Genomic DNA, 16984 nt, shown 5'->3' on the forward strand with positions numbered 1-16984 from the left:
CTGTCACACTTTCCAGCTTGTCATAATCCATTAACTAATACCCCTTGTCCTGTCTTGTATATGATATTATTCAGAATTACTGGGATTTTTTTCTACTCAAAATTGCTACGTAGTTTCATGTAAATGTAACCATAGAGTTAAAAAAAAAATAAAAAATGAAAAAAATTTAATTTGTATTGATGAGTTTGTGTGAAGTTGGTTAAAAAATCCAAGTCTTCGTTTTTTTTATATCTTGTTTTTATGTAGAATTTCTTTTTTTAACTGTGAAGTAAGGTCAAACTTACTACAGTGGCTTGCAAGTGCAAAACACTACAACAAAAGCACTAAACCCTGCAAAATTTAAAAAGCACTGCAAAAAAAAAAAAAACAACAAAAAATTGTTCTCTTTAGTCTCTTCTTCTGAGTCATGCTGTCCTCTCAGTCAATTCCCAGAGTCAGGGAATGTTCTTTATAAATTGGTCCGTTTTATTGAAGATCAATAAACATAATTTTTGCAATCACTGATGTTTCCTGTAAGATTTCGCATTATTATTTGTGTTTTGGATCATGAGCTCCAGCTGCCCCCCCTCCCCCCCTCGTGGGTCTCAGAGGAAAGGCCTCTGATTGGTTCAGCCGTTGCTAGGATACGACAAAATAAAGCCGTATTCAGTGGAGTTGTCTGAATTCCGGTGGCGGTTAGAAGACATTTAACATTAATCATCGTTTAAATTGACCATATTTCGTAGTTATTTTTTAAATAGATATCAATGCAGATGGCGTCGGAGGCTCACAAAGGATCAGATAAACGTGGTAAGTCATTAATCCTTCCATTGAGGTGAGTTTTCTCAACTAATACACTAAATGTATAGTAGTCCTACATATGCCACATTACATTTGAAATATTAACTACAAATCCTGTTCAAGTTCCTCTATTAAATGTTTGCTATCTATTATTTCTAATTGCCTCATTGGCCTCCTGGTTCAACTGATATATGGATGTTTATATGTATGCATGTGCACACATGTTGTTAATACAGTGTAAGTTCAGGTGTAAGCAAATATAGTTTATCGCAATTTCTGCGTTAAGCACTTTATTGCACTTTAAGGTCTGAAACGTGTCGTATTAATAGAGATTGACTTGTGTCTGTATTTAACTTTTATTTTGAAGTGTTTTGAGTTGGACTGCGTTATATTGAGAGGCTTTTTTTGACTATTCGAATGCAAACAGCTGCCTTACAAATAAATATGTAGTTGAATTAAACCTCTTCGACAAGCTTAAGACTTGTGAAAGATTTATGTTAAAGCTGTTTTATTGTAGCCCACGAGAATCACGCTGGGTAATTATTGGTATTGGTAAATAAACGCTTACTTGACTGTAATCAAATGTGAGGAAAACAATGGAAACAAGATATTTATACAAGTCGGGTCAAATTCCATCCAAATAGAAGTTTATGAATTCTGGTTTCGTTTGGATAAGACATTTTTAAACCCAGCACAGAAGTTAACTTCTGCATTATAGCTTATTGGAGACAAATAAATGGCGCAGTGGACAGGACCAGTTCCATTGTTCCGTCAGTTGAAAAAGAAAACCAGCAGCTGTTCAGACAAATTTGAGGTGAAAAAAAAAAAAATTCCATTGAAGACTTACAGGTACTGATGTCCCGTCTCATTTGAAGCTCCAGACGCTGGTGGGGTGACTCAGCCACCGGACCTCCGTCAAGTCATTGTTTTAAGGAAGGCTGAATGGCAACGGATCCAGGATCATGTGAACCAGGCGAACAGAGAGGAGGAGCGTCTGAGAGAGGCAACCCAGCGGAGGGAGGCCTTGCATCGTCAGTCACAGGAGGTGGTCAAACTCTGGTCCAACACCATCACCGTAAGTTCCCTTCACGGGTTGTTCCTCTTGCAGTGACGTGAGCGCACGAAGGTAATGAACCGTCTGTGAACATTGATCGCAGAGTCAGGTGCAGAAGAAGCTGGAGGCAAAGAAGATCCGAGAGCAGATTGAGGAGGAGAGAAGGAAACAGATCGACATCGAAGAGGCAAAATATAAGGAAGAAAAGCGGAGAGAGGCCATTGGAAAGGCCAAAACTCAGCTTCTTTATCAAACCAGCCGAGTCAAAGGATTACATGTTAGTCACCGTCCCGTCACTCGGACGTCAGACGTGACTCCTTCTGAGATAACAGACGCTCTTTCCTTTCCTCCCCTAGAGTGCTCTGCTGCTGACGGAGGTGCTGAAGGAGAGGGAGGTTCAGATTGAACTCCAGCAAAGAATAAAGAGTGCCACCAGGGACATGGACAAAATGTCTCTCGATGTGGTGAAGACCAACGAGGAAGAGGCTTCCAGGGAGGAGCTGAAAGCAAAGCAGAGACGGCGTGACGGCGAGGCCATGGCGGAAGACCTCAGAAATCAGTAACTGTCCATTTATACACCATCAGTCTCTTACTTTGGCCATTTAAAGTAGTGATTTTGAGTTAAGAAGAAAGATATGCTGTAACCAAATCAAATGCTACAACGGTAAACACACATCCACAAACGATTAGGGTTTCTATCATTAGAATACATTGTTCACCTCTGGGAATGAATTAAAATCAACCAATAATACGTTGGGGTTTTTTTAATGAATAAATAAAAATATGTCACAAGAATTTCTCCTTCAGAATAAGAGAAAATGAAGCCGCGAGAGAGCGAGAGAGGCTGGAGAGCAAGAAGGAAGCAGAGGAAATCCAGCGTTTACAACAGCTCCATCAGTGGGAACAAAGAATGGAGTCAGAGAAGCAAGAAACTCAGAGGAGGAGCCTCATGCACGCTCACCTGGTGGGGTCACGCCACCTCAGGCTACACGTTGGTCTTTACCTCCAGAGTCATCGGGTTTGATGATCAACATGTGTATTTACAGGAGGACATGGCCAACAGAGACGTCATCAGAGCAAAGGAGGCACAAAAACAGGAAGCTGAGGAGGAAAAAAGGAAACTTTATCTCTCTACGAAACAGAAAATGATGAAGCTGCGCAAAGAAAAGGAAAAAGAGATGCTTGAGTGAGACTCGGCAGCGAACGTCTTGTTTTTGTTCATCTGGAGTTTGTGTTTACCGTATGAGTTACCTCCTTCGTCAGAGAGGCTGAGACGCGGCGCCAGAGGATGCTGAACAAGCTGATCGTCACACAGCGGGAGCAGGTCAGCGGCGAGGAGGAGAGGATCGCCCGGGCCGCCGCCGAGCAGGACGCCAAAGAGGCTCTGCTGCAGCTGGAGGAGCAGGACAGGAAGGCCGCCCTGCTGAAGTCCGTGGCCGAGCACAGAAAACTCAAGGTAACACAAGCTGAGGGCGAGTTTGTGAAAACCTGCTGGAAACGGCAGAGACTTCCACATTGTTTCCCGGAAGTTTGAAGAGAAGCACTGTGGCCAATAACAGCTGAGACTGTACTTTTTGAATAAACACTAAAACAAGGACTATATATAGATTTTTATGGCATTATCATGTGTGGCCCTGAATTTGACGCTCTTATTTGAATACATTCTGTCAGTGTTTTAAATCTATTGTCACTACAAGTCCACAGGTTTCAGTTTCTCTCATTGGTGTTGTGAAAATCAACCTTCTGCATTTCAATCACGTCATGATTCCTTCATGTGTCTCATACGAACTGTGTCTCCGCAGGAACAAGAAAAAGAGCAGAAGGACAAAGCAGATAAGCAGAAGACGCAAGAAGAACTGCAGGCCAGCAGAGAGAAGCTCAGGATGTTCTCTGAGAAACAAGAACTGCAGGCGAAGAAAACAAGGGAGATTAAGAAATCACTGCAAGACTTCAATGCCTCACAGATGGTGATGTTGATAATTACAGGAATATCATTAGAAGATATTTGGGCTTTGTTTTGTTATTTCATTTGAATGCTGCCAATTGCAGGTTGAGAAAGGTGTGCGACGGGAGCGGCTGAGGCTGGCAGAGCTGGAGCTTGAAGCGAAGAACGCAGAACTGGCCGCCGTGGAGGACAAGCAGTTCCAGCTGTATTCACACGGCGTGATCAGCGCGGCGGCTGAGGCCCAGCGAAACCTGTTTCCACTCTGCAAAGCCGCAAGAGAAGGGTCCGGAGGAGGGCCGGGTTATCTCCTTCAAGGTCACAGCGGCGCTCAGAAGCCGAACGGCGTCTCAGGAACAGCGGAGGACATGAAGCAGCTTCATGAGGCGGCAGATATTGGCCATGCCAAGAGGAGACTCGGGTTCACGTGGTGAGGATGATGACATCTCACATCCAGCACGCGCATCCGGCGCACTATGCAATTGTTTTAGGCAGGTGTGGAGGAAAAATAATGTTCACTACATCTGATTGTGCAGGAGAATAAAAGCAGACGTACAGTTCATGTCATCGAGGATGTTCCCATTAATAAATGTCACATTTTCACTCCTAAAAGTTTCTCAACACTGCTGTGTGTTTGCGTTTTCCTGAATATTGCAATATCACCTTATTGGACGTTTATCTCTGGTTGTATGAAAGTAAATTATAGCTACCAGATTATATTGTAAACGCTACTTTGACGTTGTGTTATTTGGAACTTTTCTGGAAGTGTTGTCAAATATCACAAAACAAATGTGCTCTCATTTAGCCAGCAAAACTTGTTTCCTGTATTCCTGCAAATTCATTTTAATGATATAATAAACACTGGTCTGTAGTCACTGGATGCTTACTTTTAATACATCTCTAAGAGTTATTTCAGAATTCTTTGCACATCGACAATAGCTTTAATAGTTATGGCAACCGGTTCAATCATCAACTAACTAGTGATCCCCATTGCAAGGTCCTTTGCGTTGCAAATAACTTTAAGCACCCAGTTAGACGGGCATTATATTGATCATAGCCTGGTCTCGTTGCGCTGCTGTACCTCTCCAGGACAGCAGGTGGCGCGCTCTCACTGCAGAGGCAGCGAAGCACACCGTAGAGTAGAACTGCACCCTCAGACGAGCAGGTAAGCTAACATCTTTTTGTTTTCATTCTGTCCTTTTTGTATACCTTTTTCTCAAAATCAAACAGTGTCCTGTTTTTAAACAGTTTGGGTAATGATAGCACTCAGTGTCTGGGTTGTTTTTATTGTTGTTCACAAAGCAAATTAATCTCGCTCTGCATTTAGAGAGTGAGCTAAGTTAGCATCTCGTTGGTGTAAAAATACTGATTTAAACGGTCGTTTCTGTGAAAGTAAGTTGTTCGAAACAACATATTCACTTCTATTTCAGGATTTACAGCCTCCCTGTTGCCATATATACTGATTGTACTTTATTAAGGTTCATTGGCAAATGTCGGAGGAATTGAACGTGGTTGATAGAAACGGTCAGGTTGTGCTTGGTTTGGTTGCTTTATGTTAAATAACTGATATTACAGACCCTGATCAACAATGATAAATACTTTAGCGATTTGTTTGATAAAACCTTGGACTATGTACCCACCACAATGTGCCTTTTATTTTCAATGTGCTTCATGTAATGTGTTTAAAGTGTAAAAGGTGTCAGCAACTAGAACAGATGCATCATTATTCCACTGCTTTTAACTAATAACAGGATTAATTCATTAATCAGCCGCATTGAATCGGAGTGAGAGGTATTGCACTGCAAAGCTGCCGTGCATCTTCCATATTTTCATAAATTCTAGCAACACTTAACTCATTGCTTCATGTGACTGTTTAATAACACATTACTGTGCAAAAGGCTGGAGAGAGGGAGCTGCTAATGTGCTTTCAAAAATAACCTGTTATATATTTTGTATTTATTTATTTATCAGTGAATGCACCTTGCCATGTGAATCATCAGGAGAGAAATTGGTCTTTGTGTGACCGCCATTTGGTTTCAAAGCAGCAGCAGTTCTTCTGTTTTTTTGTTTTTTTTCATAAGCATAGATCTTCTGTTAATCTGGTTCAGATCCTTCTGATGCTTCACATAAACCTAAAGAAACTAGAGTAGCATTATTGCACCAACCTAAAACCTTTGAAAAGTCTTGACATTCATGATAATAAAGTATTGAGTGTTGAACTCAAAAGAGGGCTTATACTAACCACGGGTCTCTCTCTCTCTCTCTCTCTCTCTCTCTCTCTGTAGGTGTTTTCAGTAGGGATGGATCAGAAAATCCCTTACGACGACTACCAGCTCCCGGTAGTTTTCCTGCCCTCCTATGAGAACCCTCCAGCATGGATACCGCCGCAGGAGGTGTGCAACAGCTGAACTGTGCTCTGAGTTTAATCCCCTGAATGTTTGGGACAGATTTTTTTTCCCTTCTGACATCATAAAATATTAACTTAAAGGTTTGCTCTTTTGGCGTTGGATGTTAAATATTATTTCTGCAGTTCATGGTTTGGCTGCTGGCAACCGCTCCTGGGATCAATTTCTAATCCTTCAATGGAGAGAAGTAGTTAAAAGCATACATGTTTAATCACTCTTCTTATTATATGGTTTTTTTGGCCTTATTTTAGCGTGTTCATCATCTTGACTACAATAACGAGCTCACCCAGTTCCTGCCTCGCAGCATTGTATTGAAGAAACCTCCAGGGGCGCAGCTGGGGTTCAACATCCGTGGAGGCAAAGCATCTCAGTTAGGAATCTTCATATCCAAGGTGTGTGAGCGGTGCGGGTGTTTGGTGTGGACTCCACAGATTGATTGCGCTGCTGGCAAACCGTTTGCTTTTTTAAACCGTCCACAACGTGACTTGATATTTCCACGTGTGTGTCGACAGGTTGTTCCAGACTCGGATGCCCACAGAGCGGGGCTGCAGGAGGGAGACCAGGTTCTCTCTGTGAACGACGTGGATTTCCAAGACATCGAGCACTCCAGAGTAAGTCGGAGCAGTTTGTTGGTGCAGGGGTGGTGCAAGATTATCGCATAACAGCTGCACTTACACACACATTCACGTCCATTTATTTTCAAGTTGCAGCTTGAAAACAATTCTGGAATGTATTTTCCTTAGAGGATTACAACATATTAACTTTTTGCATCGTCATGAGAGCAAAAAGGAAACAAACCCTTGATAATCCTACTTTTACTTATATATTACACAGAGACTTATCTGTTGGTGGGTTCATGTGGACTTGAGTCTGAGCCGACCAAAACAGATCTTCCTTCTTATCTGCAGTTTGGAAATTCTTATATTTACATTTTTATATGGGAGCGTCAACTATGAGCTGGTTTCATAATATAAAATGGATCCAAAGTAATCCCGGAGGCCAAGTGAATGAAACTACAAATAAATCTAAACTTTTCATGCAAAACGGGTTGTAGCGTTTTTTGTTGTGTATTTAAAATCTGTGTTTTATATATAGGAATGATGTGTTTTATTTTTATTATGAGAGTTGTTGATTTTGAGGAAGCAGTAAGTAAAACGTCGGTCTTTCTTTCAGGCTGTCGAGATCCTGAAAACGGCTCGAGAAATCCTGATGAGAGTTCGCTTCTTTCCTTACAGTAAGTTTTGGTTTACTGAGTCATGTCAACATCACAGACGAGGAAGGATCATTTATAAAGCCGTAGCTTTTGGTTTACAGAGTCAAAAGACTGCATATCTTTTAATTTGTGGAGGTTTTCTGGGAACATTTAAGTAATGGACAATTTTAATCACCATTAAAGATTCCTTAGACATTGAATGTTGCTCAGTTTTGCTCTGTGTGTCTTTTAAAGTCGGCGTCCATGTACTTCTCCCTTAGGAGTGGAGTGTGAGACGATAATTGTTCCCGCGTGTGTGTCAGTGATGGTGAATTACTTCTTTCATAAGTCTTACAGACAATGGCTTCATCAGAACCAAAAGAGAGTTCCGCTTATGTAAGCAGAACTCCTCAAAATTGTTCCAGATGCTAATGAGTTAAAAATAACAAAAACACGTTTACTTAATTTTGTTGCAGATACATTCAAATTAAAAGTCTTAAAACACATCTCACATATTTAGAGACTTGCCTGTACAGACCCCGTCTATGTTGGATTTGCCACACAGAAAAAATCCTCCTAACCTAATATTATTCCTGTGTTTTATTTAGATATCAATGTTTATGCGTGAGAGACAAAAGCACACATACACACAAAAAAACCACACGATCCAGTCCTATCCACACACACCAGGTTTTTACGCTATACCACATAGCAAGTGTCTTCAACAAGAAACAAGAACAACAACAAAAAGAAGCTGTCTTCGGAGTCAGTGAGTGACATCACGCTGGCAGGAGATTACATAATGAGGCTTCTTATAGTCCTATAATGATGTCCCCTGTGTGTTTGTCTCTCAGACTACCAGAGGCAGAAGGAGAGGACGGTGCACTAGGTGGCAGCAGAGAGATCCACACTGAGGCTTCACTTCCTCCCACAGACTGCGGCCTCCACTCCATCTTCGCTTCAAAATGACTGATGTATGACTAACAAACTCACTTAGGGTGCATCCCAATCGTCCCTCCTTTCTCCTTTCCTATCTACTTCTCCTTGAACCCTTCCGGGGTGGAAGTGTTTAAGTGGCGGCCATGATAAGGAACATTTAAATCTTCAATAAGCAAATGAAAGGAGGCTCAGTTTTTCCTTTATAACCTCCTTTAGCCGAGGAAACACTGATGCGTCCTTTACCAAAGGAGATCAGATCATGCTGCCCCACAATTCCTTGCGGCGACAACATTTAAAGGGACCCGCTCTTCCAAGCGTGCATGGAAACTCCCAATGGCTCAACATAGATCATGTTAAGTTATCAAAGCAATAATCTGTCTTGAACAACTTTAAATAATGTAAAACCCAGATCCCAACTATGTATGTCATGCAGATGTTGTAAAATCAACATGGTAAAGGAACGTTTTTGTGCAGCTAATCTCAGTTTGATTGGTTATTTATTCACCTGGAGCCTCTTTTTTCAATTCAAACCTTGTGATATTTGAGATTATATCAGCGGTTAGAGGCGCAGGGGTAAGTGATAGAAATTCACTTTTTGTAGTGCATTTATGGAAATTTGTAGTTTTTTCACCACAACAGACGTCGCTCATCTTCACCGCTGGTGGATTATTATTACATCACCTCGTGGAAGTGCGGTCCGACTGTCAAAACAACGGAATGGCCTTTCACTAACTCCTTTAGGAAGCCTGCTAACACCTTTCCTTCACCCCTTGACGTCATTCACTGGGTTCAGGAGAAGTGGAAAGGAAAGGAGATAGGAGGGACTATTCTGAAGAGTCCTCCATGTCTGGAGACTCCATCAGATGCCTGAAGATTTCCACACAGAACCCAGTTCCCATTGACATCATCTACATTTGCATAAAAATTTTTTTCCTCTCAGCCAATAATTCGATGTTTCTGCTGTGGACTTTCAGTTCATGATCTCTAACAGACAAACTACATTACTGTACACACTAACTGGTTTGGTACAAAGGCAGTCGAGCCTTTCACACTGTAATTTATGGTGCACGACTTCTGTTAAGTTTGAAAAATTCACTTTTTTTTTTTATATCTTATAGAATATTGTCCATCAGGTTTGAACTATTTAAATCTTTAATTGTGTATGAATTGATTTGTGTAAATATACATTTCAGAGACTACTTTTGAGGACTACTCACGATCACTTTATTATTTTTACCAAGTCTTATGTTTCATACATGTTTTACACAAGGCCTCCTGGGATGAATTACTGTATATTTCAGGTGCCAAACTATTTAATAAAAAAATATTCACATTGAATGACTCAAGAAGAAGGTGTGCGGTCTGTCCTGTTATCTGCCACAGTTTGTCTGGAGATGTACGATTGCAGAGCCTGTCGCCGTCAGCGTGTGTGTTTCTACAAACTGGCCTCTAACTGCTGCAGTGCAGATTAGAAATAAAAGTGAAAAGAATCCAAATCTACGATTTTTGCAATGCTTGTAAGTTTTTGCAGATGAAAGTGACATTCATTGAAGATCCATCAGATACAAATGTGAATCTTTAAACATTGTGACATCGATAGAGGGAAGATTAATCTGTTTATCTGTAACATGATTCATGTCTTTTTTTTTGATTGTACATTTCTTTTCAAAAAAGAAAAACCCTGCTTGTGTTATCACTACTGTCATAGCTGGAATAAATGCTTTTATGTCTGAACACAGAAAATCTTACTGCTTGTGTACAAAGCACTGAGTTTTTACCAAAATAAAATAGACTATTCTAATTTTTCACAATTCTAAATGCATTTTCCTTAATTTTTTAACTATTCTGTTTCAATTTCCCGTCTTTTAAAGGCTCTTATTTTCTTAATATCCTGTTTGTATGCATTTCTTTGCCTTTGTGAAGCACTTTACCATCTTCACTTTGTAATAACTGATCTGACACGCTGCAATTAAACCGGCCTCACAAAAAGCAGCATGACGATGGGCATGAATTTAGAAAATTAAAGGTTTTGAACTTCAGTAGCCTCCGTCTTTGTTCATGTGCTGGAGGAACCTGCAATACGGCTGCAAATCAACTGGTTTAAGCGGCAAAACTTGTCTGCTGGTTTCTCCCGAAACCGACTGCTGTGCAGGAAAGATGCCACGAATACTACAGCACGTCAACCTTGTGAGGTTTATTCAAAAGTTAAGACTGTGCAACATTCTTTAAAAAAAAAAAAAAAAAAAAAGATGAAAGGAGAAAAAAATATAAGATGAAAGAAGACAAAAAAAAACCCCAAACAGGGCTTCATTTCAGGGGCCTGTTTTCCACCAAGACTTCATTCATCTGAACTTACAGTAACTTCAAATAAATACTTTAAATAAACATGTCTCTTCAAATTCTTCAGATAAAGTGACATTCAACAGGCACATTATTTTCTTTTGAAAAAACAAGTGCTTCCTCCACGTGAGGTGACGCAACTAACATTTTACAGTGCACAATAGGAAACCTTCATAAAGTCGACTTTCACGACACAATTGGAGAAGATTGCTCTCTGAATGTGGCAAACTGGTGGTATGCAAAAAGAAAAAAATTAAAAATAACAGTGGGTCACAATCAAAGCTGCTCCACACACACACACCCAACCACAACATTTTACCAAAGCAGGTGTCACGTTCATCTAGTGTTTTAACAGTGTGACCAAAAAAAAAAAAAAAAAAACACCCCAAACTCTTTATGTGTCTGAAGAAGCTCTAATAGATGAAAAGATTGGTTAAAACATTTTCAAACGCGGCGTTAGAAATCCGTAACTCAGACGCCAATGCCCAAGCTTTCTGCTCACAGTCACTTATAACGAGAGGTTTGAGGATAAAAACCTCTCATTTCGGTTCACTTTAAAACTTTTTTTTTTTTTTGTTTGACTCAGCTGCATGTAAAAACGTCCCAAAGGGACGGCCCGTCGTAAAGGTTGTGACCGCCTCACATCCTCAAAACACAGCTTAGTTCAACAAAGACTGAGGTGAGTGGCAACTTGATCCGTGCTCATTTCTATTTGGTAAACACTTCATATATTCTTGCTCATCCCACAGAATGGGGAGGATTTGTTTTGGGGGGGTGGGGGTGGTGGAAAGAGAGTCTGGAGTCTTAGAGTATTTTCAGTCCGTCTCCCAATCTTTCCCGCCGCAAAGCTTCAGCTGCTCTCTTCGCCGTTCTGAGCATCCACTATGGAGGTCTCGTCCACGTGCTCCAGCTCGTCTGCTCTCTGCACCGACAGCTCGGCGGGGTCCATCATGGGCAGCTTGCTCTGCTCGGGGTGCAGCCAGGGCTTGTGGCCGGGCGAGTTCTGCCGTTTCCACTCCGGGTAGGCCTTACCGGCCGCGTGCACACGGGCCATGACCTGGAGGGAGGGGAGGGGAGGCCAGATCATTACACAATCGCGGGGTCGTGCCATGCCTTCATCCTCAAGGCAATAAAAGCACAGATAAAGGCGACACTAAGCAAAAACGGATTATTCAGCAGGCTGGCTCATGGGCTACAGGGATTACTCAGACTGTGAGAAAGTACTAACAGCTGCCTGACTCAGTCTACACACACATCAGATGGAATACCCAACGTGACTTACAGATTGTGAGATAATCATTGTTCATTTCAGACTATCTGTGCCAATAATCGGTCACAGAGAAACCAAAGGTCGTACACACTGAGATAGACAATGTTTGAACTACTGCTTTTTTTCCCCATGGAGAAGTTTTAATATATTTAAAGTTTATTTAATTTTAATTTGGACAATGAAATTCATTTATATGTCAATTTTCTCTGATCCATACTGAACTTAACTAGCATAGAATTGTTGGTTTTCTTCACCTGATTGATAAAAATGTAAAACTACAGATAGAAAGTTTTGTAGTGTTCGTCTCCTAATCTATCAGATTTAAAAAAAAAAAAAAAAAAAAAAAAAAAAAAAAGGGACCTGCATCATGGCTGAATTGTCCCGAATCTATGCTGTTTTCTAGAAATCACTGCAAATGAACATGCCAGTGTGTCTGCTATGGACACACACACACACACACAGACACACAGAGAGAGAGAGAGAGAGAGAGAGAGAGAGAGATACAGTTTGTTCTAAATAGTTTCAATCTGCAGAAGATATGAAAACCTGGGAAACGAGTTCTTCCAGGAGAGCGAGCAAGCTGAGATGCTCCTTTGTCCACAGCCCTTCCAGGACAGGCCCGGTAAATTGAGTTACTATGGTTACCATTGTCCATTAAGACACATGAAACTCACTCCCTCATGCACACACACACACACACACACACACACACACACACACACACACACACACACACACACACACACACACACACACACACACACACACACACACACACACACACACACACACACACACACACACACACACACACACACACACACACACACACACACACACACACACACACACACACACACACACACACACACACACACACACACACACACACACACACACACACACACACACACACACACACACACACACACACACACACACACACACACACACACACACACACACACACACACACACACACACACACACACACACACACACACACACACACACACACACACTTCCTGGACACCCTCCAACCCTTTCAGATGCACTGATACTCCATCCATATAATGTCACCGCTTTTGAGTTGTTGTTTTTTTGTTTGTTTGTTTTTACAACAAACCAAGATTTTGGATTCACGTACCCCAGGAGCGAGGACTTGTGATGCTTTGTTGATCGCCCACTTGGGAAGAGAACCTAAAGAAAACAAAAACAAAAGTCTTTCAGAAACCGTCGAAACGTGGAGAAATCATTCCCAAGTGTTGGAGAGCGTCTTACCCATTGGGTCAGCCTGCGAGAGATACGTGAAAAGACAACTGTTTGGTCCTGTGGGCTGGATGTAATAACCGGTCAAGATGGAAATGGCTCTCACGTTGGCTTTGTTCGGTGGATATTTCTACAACGGGAAGCACAAAAAAACAAACAGAAAACCACCATTTAAAAAGAATACTACCTCGAGCAGTTTCGTCACAGTGGATAAGACATATTTGCATGAAGACAAAAGATGCCACAGAGCGGCTGAAGGCAGCGGCTGCCACGTGCGCTGGAGTGTACAGAGGAGGCGGCGGTGGCGTACCGGGTGTTTGACTGAGAAGTTCAGGATGAGGTATTCATCATCACCGACGCGCCACGAACGCAGAGTCACTACATCTCTGTTCTTTATTGGCGGTGGACATTTCCCTGCAGAGAAGGAGGAAATAAAAAAAACAACAACATAAAAATGAAGTTATAATCCATCTGACTTGATCCATTTTTTTTTTTTCCGGCTGTCATCTGGCACAACCTCGCAGTGCAACACTGTTGTGGCAATAAGGACTGGGGTGCAACAAGAAGCCACGGAATCTATAACCGCGAAGGATCAACGGGACAAACGCTCACGTCTACGTGTAGAGTTATAAACAAAAGACCGTATAAGCAAACTATAGATGACGTCAGTTTGGATCATTTGTGTTTCACCGTGGGTAAAATAACCACGTTGCTTGCATGCCCAAGTGTAATTCACACGATTTAATCCACGTTTAAAATGTATTCGACGGAACTAAATATATGCACAATTTCAACTCATTTTGAACATTTTCACTCGCATCCTTCAGCCAACAGTAGGAATAATTCCATCTTGCTATCTGTGTGTGTTTACAATACAAATTGGTATATTGTCACTTTATTATTTGCTTTGATCGCTTATGCAGAGTTTTGAATTAATGCCGTTAAAAAGGTAACAAATAGTTTGAGTCGCTTATAAAAAAACTTTTTACATGCAATTGTGAACAAGTTAAGCAATTGAATTGTCTGTGGGGCAAATTTAAGTTTTTCTTTCCAGCCCTTCCCCTCACCCTGCAAAAGTTTATTTAAAATGCGGAAAAACGCACATTTGTAACTATATTCACCAAATCATCCTGTCATCCCATCATCAAGTCATATATTAAACTACATTAAAGAGCCAGTGTGTGATACAATGTGGCGCATGACGCGCGTGCGCGAGTCCTCACATGAGTAGTATCCGACATCGGCGTTATCAGAGAGGCGCGCGATGTCAAAGCTCTCGTCCATGGCGGAGTCCCACGTCTTTCTGTACTCGCCGTCGTGAAGGACGTCGTACATGGTGGCGGCGGCCACGTCGTCTATCGTTATTTTACACTGAGACACAAACAAAAACACGCAGTCAGACGTCACCAATCACCCCCCAGTAATCTGGATTATTCCCGTCCGCAGTCGCGTCTCACCTTGATCTTGTGGATTTTGGGTTGTTGACTCTTCTTCTTCCCCGGGTGGACCTCGACCCACACCTGTCTCCCCATCGTGTCATATTTGTTCACCCAGTTCTCGGTTGATAAACACTGTTTCTTGAAGTTCACAAAGTCCACGTCAGTGGGGATGATACTCGCGCGCTGAGACATCGTCGCTACTTTATACAAATGGCGTGTGTGACCTTTTTTTCCTCGCGCCAGATCCAGAGCCTGTGTAGGTTTTCGTGCCTCCGGAGACACGGTTATATGGGAGCTGGCCACCAATCAAGTCGAGCAGGATTTTTTTCTTTTTTTTTTTTTGAGTTGAAAGTCTTGACACATCCCTTCGACGAGCTCCTCTGCATGCGTAACAAGGCGTCCTGCGTCCAGGTGTGCGCAAAAGGAACATCTCCGGCCACGCCCCCGGAAGTGAAGGAAGCCCTCACCTTCACAGGTATTTTTATTTTTTTTATTTTTTGTATTTTTTGCTCTGCGGATTCGACAATGTGAGTTTCAGGGATACACACGACTTTCCGGGATCTCGGAACAAAGCTGATCAGGCTGAACACTCAGGGGGCCGTGGGCAGGTGAGAATTACTCAGTGTTGACACAATCAGAGCACCAACACGACGACAGGAGTACAAAAAAACAACAACACCAGCTTTGTTTGGAGCGTACATAAAAAATACACCCGTCAACCAAAACCTTCTGACCTAATTTTGTATGGGTTCACTTTTGTTCTACCAAAACATCCGTGACATGTGAAGTATGTGGCCCCTGTGCCAATACTGGCCTGAGAGGGGGAAAAGTGTAAAAAAAAAAAAAAAAGAAAATGTCCAATAGAAGTAACTGCTGATCCTTATTTTTTGCTGAGGTTTGCACTGTTAAGGTAATAGTAGCAGGTTTAAGACAAGTGGGGGACCCTGAACTGAACAAATATCTGCAATGCAGCAGTGATACTCATTCAAGCAACATGTAAAGTTTCAGTTACATTCTGGAATGAAGTGATCATGACTGTTATTCGCTTCACCGCATCCAAGAAGGATTGGTCAAATTCTTTTTTAAAGAGTCAAAAGTTTCAAACCAATTAATCAAATTATCGCGTTATTTTTTGACCGCAATCATTTAAATATATGTGACGCTATTCATAAGATTCGAACCTTAACTTCGCAAAGATCATCGAAAGACCATAATATCCTTGATTTTTAAGATTATAGTTTATGTAGTGAAAAAAATTACTGCTTTGTGCAAAAAAAAAACCCCAACACATTTTAAAAATAGAGATGTAAATAGTTTATGCCTTCCTGATAGTATCACACTTCCCACAGACCGGCCTCGGTTTTATGTTTGATTATAACATTGGACAAACTTTTAGTCCAAATGTTTCTAAACTTGTGTTGATGACAATATATTTGTCTGGCTCCTCTTACGGAAAGTTATTTTTGAGAGTTATTTGTAGTTTTAGTTCTTCTTGCAGCAAAATTCGAACCGGAATCCCTCGAAACAGAAGTGATTTGTCCTAAAACTTAATGTATTGACACGACAAGACAATGCAGGCATGTGTTCAGTTCAGCGATTTAAAGTGAAAATAGACCTGATGACAAAGTGTTGTTGTCTTTCAGTCATTATACAAAGTTTGGATCAATGTATGGATTGAGCGATTTGAACAAATGTCAAATGCCCTTCCTGCTTCAACTGGGATTTAAACCCCAAACCTGCTTAAGGTCAAGATGTGTCTCAAAGACAATAGATCCATAAAACAATTTTCTTTTTTTTCACTTCATTGTGGTCTAGTGATGAGCACAGCTGTCTCATATAGTGAGAAAGTTAAAAAAGGTGCGTTTGAGGCTGATTGTCAACTTCAAAAAAAAATATCAGTGTTTGTGATTGACTGGTTCAGAGAAATCCTCTTCCTCTTAACAAATACATTGATTTTTTTTGTCCCCATTATCCAACCCCTTTAATCAATTTTTGGGAAATTGTGTTCATCAATGAGAAATAACCTCAAGTGTTGGCTGGTCGTCATCGAGCTGCAGCTTTAACCAAACAGGTTTTCTCTCACTGAGGCTTTTCTGCTTCTTTGCAGTTGGTTACTTTCTCTGAAACGCCAGGCTATTCAGTACTTTGTACAAAGGGACATGTACATACTCTACAACGTCCTGGCAGTTGTAGTCAAACATGCTTTCGTTGTGCAATGCCATGTTCGTACTCGGCCGCTCCTCTGTTGCAATATTTCATGCCTGTGGCGTTGCGTAACGAAGAGTTTCAGTCTGGTGACGTGCGACACTCACGCACACCTTCATCCGACTGCGTGTTTATTTTACAAACCACCG

At 41.4% G+C, this 16984-nt stretch overlaps 3 protein-coding genes across 3 annotated transcripts; 2 read left to right on the forward strand and 1 right to left on the reverse strand.

Moving 5' to 3' along the window:
• Nucleotides 1-752: 752 nt before the first annotated feature.
• Nucleotides 753-4210, forward strand: cfap210 (cilia and flagella associated protein 210; the record flags this gene model as incomplete). The annotated part of the gene is made up of 9 exons (XM_080466213.1): nucleotides 753-789; nucleotides 1656-1855; nucleotides 1938-2111; nucleotides 2191-2393; nucleotides 2642-2798; nucleotides 2881-3020; nucleotides 3098-3290; nucleotides 3637-3801; nucleotides 3884-4210. The coding sequence occupies 9 exons, from the start codon at nucleotides 753-755 to the stop codon at nucleotides 4208-4210; spliced, it is 1596 nt and encodes a 531-aa protein (XP_080322339.1).
• Nucleotides 4211-4889: 679 nt separating this feature from the next.
• Nucleotides 4890-10350, forward strand: pdzd11 (PDZ domain containing 11). The gene is made up of 6 exons (XM_080466436.1): nucleotides 4890-4941; nucleotides 6062-6169; nucleotides 6433-6573; nucleotides 6694-6792; nucleotides 7355-7415; nucleotides 8228-10350. Exons 2-6 carry the CDS (start codon nucleotides 6077-6079, stop codon nucleotides 8260-8262), a joined length of 429 nt encoding a protein of 142 aa, XP_080322562.1. The 5' UTR covers nucleotides 4890-4941; nucleotides 6062-6076; the 3' UTR covers nucleotides 8263-10350.
• stard14 (START domain containing 14) lies at nucleotides 9517-15061 on the reverse strand. Its single transcript, XM_080466435.1, has 6 exons — nucleotides 14649-15061; nucleotides 14415-14562; nucleotides 13502-13605; nucleotides 13204-13321; nucleotides 13070-13122; nucleotides 9517-11709 (listed from the first exon to the last, which is right to left on the reverse strand). Exons 1-6 carry the CDS (start codon nucleotides 14820-14822, stop codon nucleotides 11503-11505), a joined length of 804 nt encoding a protein of 267 aa, XP_080322561.1. The 5' UTR covers nucleotides 14823-15061; the 3' UTR covers nucleotides 9517-11502.
• Nucleotides 15062-16984: the final 1923 nt, after the last annotated feature.

The sequence above is a fragment of the Lipophrys pholis genome (genome assembly GCF_963383615.2).
Source record: "Lipophrys pholis genome assembly, chromosome: 6".
In the NCBI taxonomy this organism is placed as follows: Eukaryota; Metazoa; Chordata; class Actinopteri; order Blenniiformes; family Blenniidae; genus Lipophrys; species Lipophrys pholis.

What these genes read in the sequence shown, in the direction of transcription:
- pdzd11 (XM_080466436.1), top strand. Translation starts at nt 6,077, where the DNA reads ATGGATCAGAAAATCCCTTACGACGACTACCAGCTCCCGGTAGTTTTC. An exon ending in TAGGAATCTTCATATCCAAG is followed by an intron (nt 6,574 to 6,693) that starts GTGTGTGAGCGG and finishes GTGTGTCGACAG; the next exon opens with GTTGTTCCAGACTCGGATGC. An exon ending in AGTTCGCTTCTTTCCTTACA is followed by an intron (nt 7,416 to 8,227) that starts GTAAGTTTTGGT and finishes TTTGTCTCTCAG; the next exon opens with ACTACCAGAGGCAGAAGGAG.
- stard14 (XM_080466435.1), bottom strand. Translation starts at nt 14,822, where the DNA reads ATGTCTCAGCGCGCGAGTATCATCCCCACTGACGTGGACTTTGTGAAC. An exon ending in CCAAAATCCACAAGATCAAG is followed by an intron (nt 14,563 to 14,648) that starts GTGAGACGCGAC and finishes TTTGTGTCTCAG; the next exon opens with TGTAAAATAACGATAGACGA. An exon ending in CACAAGTCCTCGCTCCTGGG is followed by an intron (nt 11,710 to 13,069) that starts GTACGTGAATCC and finishes CCCTCCCTCCAG; the next exon opens with GTCATGGCCCGTGTGCACGC.